Genomic DNA, 12,898 nt, shown 5'->3' on the forward strand with positions numbered 1-12,898 from the left:
CTTTGGGCTGAAGCTGCAGCATGTTCTCTGTGAGGAGCTGCCTGTTCCCAGCGTGGATTGGGAATCCTGAGCTGCCCCTTGTTGGGGGAATTTTGTCTGGGGATGCTGTCTTGATCCTCTGGGGGGTCCTGCCAGCTGGGAGGAGAGCACAGGGACAGGGATCACCCAGCACTGGGGGGATGGAGGCAGAGAAGAGCCCTGGCCACCCTCTGTACCTCTCCACAGTGAGAACTGACTGCTGGTTGCTTTTCTTCTGCTTTCGGCAGCTCGTCAGCCTCAGCCTTCACCTGCTGGCAGCAGCAGTGGCAGGAGACACGAAGCAACCTCTGCTGGCAGCTGGGAGTGGGTGGGGAGGGCTGCAGGTGTTGCAGGAGGCATTGGCGTGGGGATGCTGCCAGAGCTGGCTCCTGGAGCGTTTCTGGGCTGTTTGCAGAGCACAGACACCACTGCCCTGCTGTGCTCAGCTCTGAGGGCAGGGAAGGACTCAGCCCTGAGCCTGACTGGGAGCAAACCCAGTGTAGGAAGTTGCAGTCATGGGGTACAAGGTGGTCTTACAACTCTGAGTAATTGCTGTGATGTTGGGCACGACTTTGATTTCGGTTTCCCCCCACACATGCAATGGGCATCAGTTTTTCCCTAACCAAGGCTGGAATAAGCTTCTTTGTAAATAAATCATTGGCAGTTTGGGTGAAAGAATGAGCCTGACTTCCCCCTTCTGCTCACCTCCTGCTGAGGAATGGTAGGCATGAGGCTGCTCTGCTTGTTTGCTGGTTCCAGGGGCTCCATGCTGGGAATGCTCATCCCTGTGTGAGGCAGCCCCACTTCAGGTTCTGTTCTGCAGTGGGCACCAACCCCCAGTCCTTCCTGAGCATTGCTCAGCTCTGTGGGGCTTTGATTGTGGGGCTCTGCATCCTCCATGCAGTTTTGAGCTCATCTCTTCACAGGACTCTTTGAACCCTTGGATCAATCAGACTGAAATAGAAAAAATCTGCTTTTATGTTTTCCAGCCTGTTTGCTTTTGTTTGTTTGCTCGCTTTAAATATCTTTGAAGTACCTAAAAAGTGTTTAGGGCTGATAAAGCAGGCAGGATTGACCATCCTCTGCTGATGCAAGCAGGGAGGTGGTGGTGGTGGTGATGCTGCTCTCCCTGCCAGCCTGTGCCTGGGGCTGGGATGCTGCCCAGGGACAGGGATGTTCATTCCCTTGAGTTTGCTCAATCTTCCTGCAGAAAACTGTCATCCGAGAGCTGTGGCCGTGTGAGAGCAGCATCTTGCTGACAGTGGGCCAGCCCTGCTCCCTCAGGCTGTGATTTCACTGTCTGGGAAGCATTTGCCTTCCCTGAGGCAGAGTCGGGGTCACATCCCCGGCATGGAACCTGCCCCGTCCTTACCAGTCACACTGAGTGAGTGCAGCAATTGAAAGTGCTCACTGTTAAATATCCTCAGCTCGATTTGATTTTTCCCAGGAGCTGATGGGCTGCAGCTCAGCCTTTTTTTTTTTTCCATGGTGAAAATGAAAGCCCGAGGCCGTGCTGGTTAATTGTACCTGCTGACACAGGGGAGGTGATGGATGAGGTGCTGGAGAAGCTCAGTGGCTTTTGGCCGAGTGGAAGGAAGGATTGGTGGTCTGGTGGATTTGTTGAGCTCCAGCAGGTGCTCAGAGGGAGCTCAGGGGTGAATATCCCCATGTGCCTGCAGGAAGTGTCCAAAAGCCCTGTCTGTGGTGGCCTTTCAGGGAGCAGGGCAGGAAGGACAGGAGAGCTGCTGCCACAGGGGGATTCTGGAGTGAAGATTCAGGACTTCTCAAAGATGCCTTTTCTTTATAATGAGTTTGTTCTAAATCCTCTGCTGTTACAGCTGTTAAATCATTCCAGCAGCACTGATGGGGGGGTGAACCTCTGAGTCATTTGGATTTTAAACTCAGTAATTTAGCACTCACTTCAGACTGCCCCAGTATTGGCTTTAGGAAGTTTTAAAATACTCTTCCCAAGTATTTAATGTTCCTCTCTCATCTTGTTGTGTCCGTGAGCCTCCTTCCCAGCATCAGTGTAAAATACAGCAGGAGTTCTTGGCTCCCAGCAGAGGAAATGCTCCAGGACTGGAGAAGATGATGATGTTGTGCTACTGAAATTTGTTTTATCTTTTTGCCAGGGGAGATGGCAAGTGCTGGAAAAGAGGATGAGGAGCAGGCCAATTCTTGAAGCCTGTGGCAGAAGAGGCACAACGTGGCTTGTGGCAAAGCCACCCATTTAATCAAGATTAAATCTCTTGTTGTGGGGAGGGAGAATTTTTGGGAAATCGTTGGTCTTGGGAAGGCTGAAGTTCCCTTTGGCTGCAGTTCCAGACTCCAGCAGCACTCCCAGCTCTGCTGGGCTGTTTCCTGAGTGCACCTTCCCCAGACTGTTTCCCTTGGTAGCTGCTGTGTAGGAAATGCCATGGCTGTGATGCTGCTCTGTCCAAGAGCACAGCTCTGCCTTCAGGAACAGGATTCCTCTGCCTGCTGTGCCTTTTATGCGGCACAGAGCAAGAAAAGAGAAGAAGGAAGTTGTCTTTCTTGCCCAGCTAGAATTTCCTTTTCTCTCTTATAACTTTTCTGTATGGATGGCCACAGACTGCTTTGACATTTCTCTGAGCAGGGCAAGGCCAGACCTCAGCAGAGTCCCTGTAATCTCCTGAGTGACCTCAGGACCATTTTCCTCCCCTGTCTCCCCTTGGACAGCCAACCTTGGCTTAGCAGAAACCCCTGGCAGAGCTCAGGATCCCAGTCCAGCGTGGGCAGCATGTTCCAGGAGCTGCTGTGAGCTGGTGGCTGAGCACAGCAGCACCCAGGAGGAGGGATCAAGTACATTCCCCCTCTTTTTTAGATGATTTGACTGTGGGTGTTTGATGGCTGCTAAGCTGGCATATGGTTGCTCCTTCTTTGCCCTCTCTGAGTCAATCTGGAGGACAAAATCGTGTCCTTGGGCTTGTCTGGCTGCTGGAGATGCTGCCCCTGTTAATTATTATGTGTCACTATCTGTCTAAACTCTGCTTTTGATCTCTGCTGGTTCAACACTTGCTGATAATGGATGGTGGGAGGTCATGAGACTCTGCTGTATCCTGGCAGGGAAAATCCTGCCCTTAGAAAGGAGCCAGGTGTTGTTGCCAAGTCCATCACACTTGTCTTGAATTAGCCCTGGGGTTATGAGCCTCCTCCCAGCCTGCTCCACCCAGTTCAGTTTATCTCCCAAAAGATCCTTCTGTCCCCACAACTGCTCCTGTCTGAAGCAGACGGTTGCCTGGGGGGGTTATGGTTACAGGAGGCTGTGCCTGCCATGGCCCGACCTTCCCACAGCCTCCAAGGCTTGGATTTGTGAGTGTTTCAGGGTTGGGTGCTCAGTGTTTTCTGCAAATACCTCTCCTAAATATTTCATTCTTTGACCCAAATTGCCAATGTTTTATTTGCAAATCACCCTTGGTTAGAGAAGAGCTAAAGGCTAAAAGCCTGTTGCAGATTTGGGGGAAAACTGAAATCAAAGCTATGCCCAACACCACAGTAATTACTCAGAGTTGTAAGGCTACAAATAAGATCCCCTTGTTACTCTGAGACTGCAGCTTTCCTACACTGAGTTTACTCCTACTGGGGGAAATAAATAACAAATAAGGAAATACGTAGCTCATTTCTACCTGCAAGGGGGACTCTTCTTCCAGGTTTTACCTCTTCCATGTGAGTGTGAGGGCTCTTTGGGCAGTGATGCAGAGTATCTCCTGTGCCAGCTGCTCTCCCTGAGCGCAGTCAGCAAAGCCCCCAGGGCTCTGGGTGCCGTGTGGATGTGCAGCATCGCTGTTATTTCTGTTATTTTCAGCCCGTTGCTCAGCTGTCAGACTGGATTGTGGAGATGCAGAACGGGGGTGACACGAACACAGAGCATCTTCTGCCAGATCAGCCAGACGAGCAGCTTGATGCAAAGGGAACTTCTCTTTATTGCCACAGATTGTCTGCAGCTTTTTTAAAGGAGCAGAGGAGGAGAAAACAGCAGGATTCTTGTTCTGGAGCAGGGTTTTGTTGTGCTCAGGGCCTGCTGGGAGGTTGAGATTTGCTTCTGCTCTGGATACAGCTCATCAGTGGCTCCCAGCAGAGCATTCCTGTTCTTGTGGTGCCCAATTCTGTATCCTCAGACACAGAAGGACCCAGAGCTGTTGGGATTCCCTGGCCCTTCCCTGCCCATGGGGTAAGCAGATGGTCCTGCCCATGGATGGGCACCAGCTTGGCATCAGCATTTTATGGGCCAGTCATTGTAAATAACTGATATTATTTGCTTTCTCTATTTAGAGAAAAGTATTGTTCTACCCCAGTAGCAACTGGGAAAACAAATGCCACCATTTATCAGGCGAGTGCTGACAATAATAGAGGTCAAGTGGATTTATAGTGCCAGAACCCATTATGTGTTTGAAGACTAATTAAAGCCTTAAATGAGATGCTTGTCCTACTGGAGGCTGCCTTTTTTTTTTTTTTTTTCCTTTCTTTTTTCTTTTCCTGCTGCTGTGCTTGTTTTCCCCCTCCCCCTTCCCTCTTTAGGAGCTTTGCTGTAATAATGGAGCACGAGGCTGACAGAGCTCCCCTGATTAGATGTCAGCAGTGTATGATTTGGGATGCTCAGTGAGCACTGGGAGCACTGGACCATATCTCCACTGTCACTTCGGAGCTGGGAAGGTTTCCACACCAGCATCCCACCCCAAACAACTGGCTTGGCTGCTCTGATTTAATAATCTTGAGCAATATTTAGAGTTGTCTGCCAGAATCAAGGTTTGGGTCTGTCCAGGGCTGGGAGAACTCACCCAAAAGCCAAGTCAACATCTTGGTTAATGCAGGTACAGGAGGAAATGACCTTTTCATGAGAATACAGCAAGTCCTGATGCTGGATTTGTTGTGATGTTTGGGGTGCCCAGCCTGTGCTTTGTGGGGAACATGAGGCCGCTCACCCAGGAGCGCTGCAGGCAGCAGGGCTGATGTTGGCCCCACAACCTTTCCCTGATGGTTCTCCATGCAGGGCCCTGTCAGGTTGAATTCTGCCTGCTCTGGCACAGCCCCCCAGAGGGATCCAGCTGCAGATACAGAACTGGGGCTGTGTCTGGGCTGGGGGCCCTGCTCTGCTCAGGCTGGAAGCAGGAGGGAGGCGGCAGCTCCCGGAGCTGTGGGAGAGGGGGCAGAGCTGGGGCTTATCAAAGCACATGTCAGCTTGATAAGAGCTCCTGCCAGGGCTCCCTGAGTCGCTGCTACACATGTTCAGCTCGATCTTGTCAACTGCAATCTCTTGGAGATGGAGCCTGTCCCTGGAGGAACAAAGCTCTGTCTGCCCAGCTTTTGCCCTAGTGCTGCTTTCCATGGGATGATCCCATCACCAGCCTTGATAAAACTTCCTTGTGTTCTCCATGGCTGCAGATTAAAGACAAGAATGTGAGAACCGTTAAAACTCTCCTCAGCAACCAAACTGCAAAAGCAAAAAGCTGAAAAAAAAATTTAAAAATCTCCTTGGTTCACGATGCTGTTGAGATCATAGATGGGGAGGAGGAAGAGATTTTGAAAAAAAATATTTAAAAAAGGAACAACACCCCTGAGCAGTGAAAAGAAGCAACATCCCAGGAGCTCCAGGAAAACAGGGCATGAATGCAGCCAGTCAGGAGCATTGCTCAGCTGATGTTCACAAGAAGGTTTCAACTTGCTCTCTTTGAGACCTCAGTAAACCTCCAAGACAGAGAGAGCATTTAGAAAGGCCCCTGAGGTTTTCCATTACTGTGCAGCAGACTTGGTAAACATGCCAATAAATGCTGGAAAGAGAGGAGGGGGAAGAAATCTTCCAGAGGAACAGACCTGAGTTTTCAGCTGCTCAATCCTCCTCATCCCTGACTGCTGCTGTGGATCAGCACCGGGGAGAAGGAGGCAGAGCTCAACTCTGGCTGAGCATTAAGTGGTGCTGCAGGCATTTCTGGGAAAAGTAAGTTGGGAGAGGCTGAAAGTTACCTCTGGAGCCATCTGAGGGAATGGAGACAGAAAATTAGCGGGACTCCTCCTGTCGTGGGACACTTGTGAGTATGGAAAGCTCTGCTCTCCTGGAAGGTGGATGAGGACGTGTGGGATGAGAAGTAGAAAAGCTCCCACACATCTGGTGTGGAGCTGCTGATGTGGATCCAGTTTCTTGTAGCCCTGAGTGATAGGGACCCTCTTAATGCTGCTTGTTTTAGTGGTGGTGAGTGGGAACAGTGTTTGGCCCCAGCACTGGCTGGGATTTCTGGGAGAAACAGCTGGGTTGGATGAAGTTTTTTGTAATTCTGAAACTTCTTCCTCTCTCAGCTCCAATGTGTGTAAACCCCACACAGTCACAGACAGCCACCAGCATCAGGACAAAAGAAAAAGATGAGCTGTTCTACTGTGTCTATTAAATTATCACGGGGCAGGTTTTCTCTGCTCGGAGATTAATGGCTGCTGGCCAGCGGTTCAGTGCTCTGGGAACACACAAAAGCACCTGAGGATGGAGGTGTGTAATTAATGACTCTTTAGACAGCTGGAAATGATGTGTGTTTATCTAACTGGGCACACTTTGCTGCTTTCTTGCTTTCCTGGAAGTGGCTGTTAAATGAAGCCCTGACTCACACTCGCTCCCAGGGGCTGGGCTCGGCTCTGAAACCCAAATGTGCCTCTGATTTGGTGTTTGGAGGTGACTTTTACTGCAGACCCACCTTGCTGCTGTAAGTTATTCTGAGGGAAGCCACAAGCAGCTGTAGCAGTGTCCAGAGTGTGTAACTGGGAGCCACTGGGAACAACCCAGCACTGCCTTCCCCTCGCTGAGCTCCTGCCTGAGCGACGTGGCAGCACCCAAAAGTCCTTCAGCCATCCCACAGCTGTCTCCTCCATGCTGAGAATGGTGGGATGTGGTGGAGCAAGGGGAGTTTTCTTCAGGGATGGAGTTGTTGGGCATTAGAAGGGGCTGCCCAGGGCATCACCACCCCTGGAGGTGTTCAAGGAATGACTGGACGTGGCACTCAGTGTGCTCTGATCTGGTTGATAGGGTGGGAATTGGTTGGGTTTGAGCTCTTTGAGGCCTTTTCCAACACAAATGTTCTGGGCTGGTGGCAGGTGGGCCCGTGGCTTTGTGTGGAAGGGGTAGAGTTTGGTGGGAACACTGACTGCTGCTGGTGACGTGTGTTCCCTGCTCTCCTGTGTGCTCAGTGTCTGTTCTCCACCTCCAACCCTGATGTCAGTCCCCCTGAACTCAAAGCCTGGCAATGAATCACCTGAAAACAAAGCTGGTGCTAATGTGCCTTTTGGAGTAGAGAGGCAGAAATGTTCAGAAATGTTTTCACTGATTGAAATCTTTAGGGCTGCAAGCAGTAAATCCCTTCAGGGTGCTGAGGGGCACAGACATAAACTTTATTTCACTTATGTCCCAGCTGTGATGTGTGTTCATGACCCTTGCTGAGTCCCAGCTGATGTGGGAAGCTGAACTTTTCAGAGCAGTGCTGTCCTTGGAGTCGGTGCAGTTTGGATACAGCTGTGCTGGCATCTGGAGCCCTGACTGAGCTGCTGCAGGAATCCCTGGAGCCTTTTCCCATTTAATCCCCATGCTGTGCTTTCAGCCAGCCTTAATTTGTGAATTTTGTGCCTTCTCTCTCAAGTTTGCCCAGTGGCAGCTCTGTGGCCCCCTGTGCTGCTGGGCTGGGGGCAGCTGAGGGATGGTTTGGGGAGTTTGCTGCTGCAGGAACCACACAAAGCTCTGTGGTTTCTGTTCTCAGGGCTCAGCACGGGGCTCATTCCTCCCCCAGGATTTCCCTTTGAGCCTGGAAGGTGTCACAGGACCTTGAGTGGGGAGTTTTTGGGCTCTGCCCTGTGTGGTGTGGCTGGAGCAGGGTGTCTCATGGGGATCAGCTAAAATGAGCCTTCAGGAACCATCAGGGGAGGGCAGAAGTTTTCCCAGGTGTGGTGAAAGCATCCCAGGGCTGTTTTATACTCCCTGTATAAAATTGTCAGTGAGGCAAGAGCAGCTGGAAGCAGCTTGAAGGGAGACTGGAGATAAAGAGGGTTTGGAAACCAGGAGTTAGAGCTGAACTGTATTTCACCCACTCTGTTGTTGTTGGAATCAAATATCAAAATCTTATGAAATCTCAAATAAATATCATAAATCCTGCCAAGTTTTGATTCTTCTTTCAGGTTCAAGGCAGGATTTTGTTCCCCTTAAGGCTGGGTTTATGATAGTTAGAAAATATTTGCTCCTTCACTTAGTTTTCCAGCCTTTATGACTATAGAGAAAAGCTCAAAGTTGAGTCCCAGAAACATTCTTTCAGTTAAAAACATGATGATAAAGCAGAAAATCCACAGATGTATTAAATTGTCTATTTGTTATAATTTTTCTCAATGCCAGTCCCATGACTTTTGTGGTTTAGGGTGAGGTTTGTAACTCCTGAATTCCAGAGACCTTGTCTGAGATTGGGGTCGTGGTGTGACCTTGTTAGCCAAAGCCTCACACAGCCCTGTGACAGTGCTTTAAAAAGACCCAAAACAATAGGGGAAAAGCCCCCATATCTGAATCTCAAGGCCAGCACAGCTGCATCATCCCATCCCTTTGCCTTTTAGTTGAGCAGAGGAGAAGATTTGCCGTGGTTTGGGTTCTCTCTGTGTGACATTTGTGCTGTTGGTGACACCCCCCTGATGTGAGAGTGTTGTTTTGCAGGAGCCAGGCCAAAGAGACTCCAGAGGAGCAGCATGGACAGCTTAGACCTCCTCAAGTTCCCTTCTGAGAGGGTAAGTAAAGATGTCTGGCCTCAAAGACTGTCAGTGGGAATCTGTTCACAGATTCCAATTGGTTTGTTGTTGCCTGGCTTCATTTGCAGGGAAATCTGCAATTAGCAGATATCATTGGAGTCAATGGGATTAACCAAAGAGGGTTTCTAGAGAGCTCGGAGGAGAGGAACAGCTGGTCTGACTAAAAAGGCACTTAACACTTAAAGCTGAAAAGTCACTTCTGGGGGTTTTTATTTGAAAAAGCAGCCCTTTATTGGGAGGATCATCGTGAGCCCTGAGTGGCTGTCAGCGCTTGTCCCCCCAGTGACAGAGAGGACAGACACAGGACAGGGAGCACTGCAGGAGGCACAGGGTTTGTCCCAGGGTTTGATCCTGGGGCTCCAAGGATTGCATTGCTCCTGGGAATGTCAGATCTGAGCAGATCAGCGTTTCCTCCGTGTCCCCAGGGCTGTTCCTGCAGCAGCTGGGAGGAACTGAGCCCTTCCAGCCCCAGGAATCACTTCAGCCTCTCAGAAAATCCTGCTGGTGCTGCCAAGGGCTCAGCCCTGTCTGTTCCCAGGGGAGGTGGCCAGGCCTGCAACCATTCAGCCTTTTGGGGATGTTTTTGGCACAAATCATCCACATTCACCCAGTGCTTTCCAGGCACAGCTCTCCTGAGTGTCCCAGGAAGGATTTCCCCTTTACAGAACTGTCACAGAGAGACAAAGCCCACCCAAGCTGCAGGTGGGAGCAAATGGTCAATGGGAAACAACCTCAGGCTTGAGAAACCATTTAGGTACCTGAAACTCCCAGTGAACACTGGGAAGACCAAGCAAAAGCTCCTCCCTGAATTAATTATCTTTGGAAAATAAATTCCAAATGTCCTGATGTGTTTTTATCAATTCTCCCAGTGCCCCTTGGCTGTTTTGGCTCTTGCCTGCTCTCACCAATGTGACTCCATCCCTGGGGTGTCGATGGCAGGGACAGCAGTGCCCAAGGTCAGGGGACATTGGCTGGTATCCCCATCAGAGCAGCACAGCCCCAAGGGCTGGCCAAGGGCTTTGCTCTTCGTGCTGTTGGTTTCCTGCTCGTTGCTGTAAAAGCTGAGCACCACTCGATAGTTCAGGCAGGGTTATGGATTTCAGGGGTTCCATGGGGAGGGTGGAGCAAGCAGGAGCTGTGGGCTCAGGTGTGAGCACTCCTGTTCCCCCTGCAGTGTCCTTGGGAGGGTCCCCTGTCCCTCACAGAGTGTTCTGGATGCAATTCTCCTGCTCTGTGGCTCACAGGTGGTGTTACAGCCCTGGGTGAGGTTCCTCTGCTTTGTGCTGTGGTGGGAGTGAGGAGTAAGGAGTAAACCCATGGAGTGAACAGGGACCGCTCCTGTCAGAGAGGAGATCCTCTCACTGCTGTCTCTGCCAGAAATGCCTTCTCTTCTCTGCCAGAGATGCCTTCAAAGCCAGCAAAGCCCCTGTTACTACATTGCAGGAGCTGCTATGCAGTGCCTGTGCACAGAGCCGTGTTGGGGCACAGGGAATACCCACCCTGGTTCTGAACTCCAGCACATTGCAGGAACTGCTGCTCCCTGCTCCCTCCAGTGTGTCTCTTCATTTGATCTCCTCTGATTTTATCTCCCGGCCTCTTGTTTAATCCTTTGTGTAGCAGACTAAAATCTCTTTCTCACATGCTGGCTTTCACCCTGAAGGTGCTTACGTGCTGTAATTGAGTCATCTCTCCTGTTGTCATGCACTGAGCACTGCCAGGGCTCCAACCCAGGCACTTTCTAGTTCTGATTTATATTCATGTGGCAGCTTTTGAAGATGTGGACACTGGCCTGGCTGTGCTGATGCCATGAACGGGGCAATGAATCTCTCCTTCCTTGTTCCCACTATCCCTGTTTGGGATCCCTGTCACCTCCATGTCCCCACACTGGGGTGACAATCCTGTATTACTGAGCACAAGCCCCACATTTCCTGTGCTCCTGTGCCTCTCCTGCTCTGTGGGTAGGAGCCAACAGAGCTCCTGAGCCCAGCAATCACTGCAGTGACTGTTTCTTGCTTTCCCAAGGACCAGAATGGGGACAGCCACCACGTGGGAGAGCTGAAGATCTCAGGAAAAGAGTTCTTGTCGTTACCTGCGAGAACGAAGAAATACCGGGAGCACCAATCCAGCTCGGAGAGGAAAGCCCAGGGGTCGAGTGCATCCCCTCTGGATGCTGGAGAAGTCAGAGTCCAAGTGCCACAGTCGGTAGGAAGCTGATTTTAATCATCTGTGCTGATCTGGGAGTTCCTCATGTTTGTTTTTATCTCGTTTCCAGCCGGGTGTGGGGGTGGCAGTGGGGACTTTGGGCTGGAAAACAGAGTCTGTAGCTGTGCTCTGTTTGCTGGCAAATCCTTTTGCCTTTTTGAGCCTCAGCATCACTGTCCTTTTAGCAGAGCACTGGTACCAGTCTCCATCACTGGTCTGTGAGGGATTGGCCCTCAGTGGTGACATTTATAACCTTCTCTCGAGGGACAGGAGTCTAGAGCTGAGCTTGGCTGAGTTTAGGATTGTCAGTATGTGATGCCTTGAATTCCAGAAAAGCACAGCAGTTTGGGAGCTTTGGGGAGCTTGGGTTGATCAGGTCCTGAGGTTAATGAGGAGTGGAATTGGTGCCTTCAAAAACCAGAGCCCTTCCCAGGTCTTTGACAAGTGACCAAAAGTCCTGGTTGCCTTTGTCAAATGTGGGACTGTAGCTGTTCTACCTCGTGTTCTGATCACACTGATGGTCAACGTGCAGAATGGTCTCTTAGAATTCATCAGAGATGGTGGAAATCATCACCCAGGAGCTTTCCTTTGGATAGAGCTCATTTCCTCAGGAGCTGGCCCTGATGTTGGTGATTTCCAGGTTGCTGGTGCTGTGTGGGGAGCTCTGATCAGTCTGTGCTTGGCTCCCTGGAGGATGGTGAGGATCCATGCCCTGGGAAGCTCCCCAGATGCCTCTTCTGCTGTTTTTAACCTGACAGTTCTGCTGGTTTTGGGCCATTCCCTTCCGCTGGTGTCGATGTTTGTTGTGACACATGGCAAACACAAATCCTGGGGAGCTTTTCCTGCAGCTGTGTTGGGTTTGTTCCCAGCCCTGCAAACAGGGCTCACACCCACAATTATGGCACGTTTCTGCATCGTGGGAGGGGGCTTGGAGGTGTTTGAACCCAGTGATCTCAAGTGAGAAAGCCCCAAATCCTCAGCTCTGTTGCCAGGAGAGACGAAGCGTAACAGGAAAGATCAATGATCTCATGGATGCTTGGAAGTATTTAGGTTTTTGCTTTACACTGAGTCTCTAACACACTATCACAGCTCTGTGATCATGCAGTGATTCCAGATGGAGTAAATCCAAGCCAGAAAAGATAGGCCTATTTTTTTTTTTTCTCCCTTGGCATTTTAAAAAAAGCGAAATTAAATATTTTCATGCTGGCTAAGAAAGAGTCAGAGCTGCAGAGCTTGGGATGAAGCTTGGAGTGGGGATGCTTGAAGGTGTTTGTGGCTCTGAGTCCTTTGTTCCTCATGTGTGGATCATGGAGAGAACATATCCTGCTGTACCTGTGTGCATGAGTATACAGACACATCCCTTTTTTACCACAGACATTTCTGATTTGCAGTTCTCTGGCCGCTGGAGACCAAATTTTTACACTAACTGGGGTTTTTTAGACTTCTCTGAGCTCATCCTTTGCTCCCAACAGTGCTTGTGGGAACGGTCTGCTGGGAAAAACATTTCCTGCAGCTCACCGGTGCAAACATGACCACTGAGAAGGAAAACAAAGCTCATCTGAGCCAGAGAGGAGACAGCAGCATGGGGGCACACAAGGCAATACAAAGAAAGAAAGAAAAAAAAACCACTTCTGCCAGAAATAGCCTTGTATTTTTAACTCAGACATTCAGCCAGAGACCAAACAAAAGCCACGCTCCATCAAGAGCTGGGAAAAGCATTCCTTAGGAGTGTAGCTGTGGATCCATGGGCTGTGTGTGCAAAAACGGCCCCTGGGGCTTTGCCAACCACTTGGTGACCCCTTGGCAGCTCATGTGGGGTCTGGGGACAGCCCAGAGGGCTCTGTGGTGGCTCTGGGGGACACGGCAGGGTCACTTCAGGGGAGCTTTGCTGTGCTGGTGC

General features: G+C 50.5%; 1 protein-coding gene across 1 annotated transcript in view; it reads left to right on the plus strand.

Annotated features, from left to right (window-relative positions):
* The window catches only part of GPSM1 (G protein signaling modulator 1), a 62,869-nt gene that overhangs the window by 30,476 nt on the left and 19,495 nt on the right, over positions 1 to 12,898 (plus strand). Inside the window, exons 10-11 of the mRNA XM_083875967.1 lie at positions 8,705 to 8,775; positions 10,819 to 10,998. Of these exons, the coding sequence (XP_083732093.1) occupies positions 8,705 to 8,775; positions 10,819 to 10,998 (251 nt within the window). The remainder of the gene's footprint in view (positions 1 to 8,704; positions 8,776 to 10,818; positions 10,999 to 12,898) is intronic.

This window comes from Zosterops lateralis, assembly GCF_965231275.1.
Source record: "Zosterops lateralis genome assembly, chromosome: 20".
Lineage (NCBI taxonomy): Eukaryota > Metazoa > Chordata > Aves > Passeriformes > Zosteropidae > Zosterops > Zosterops lateralis.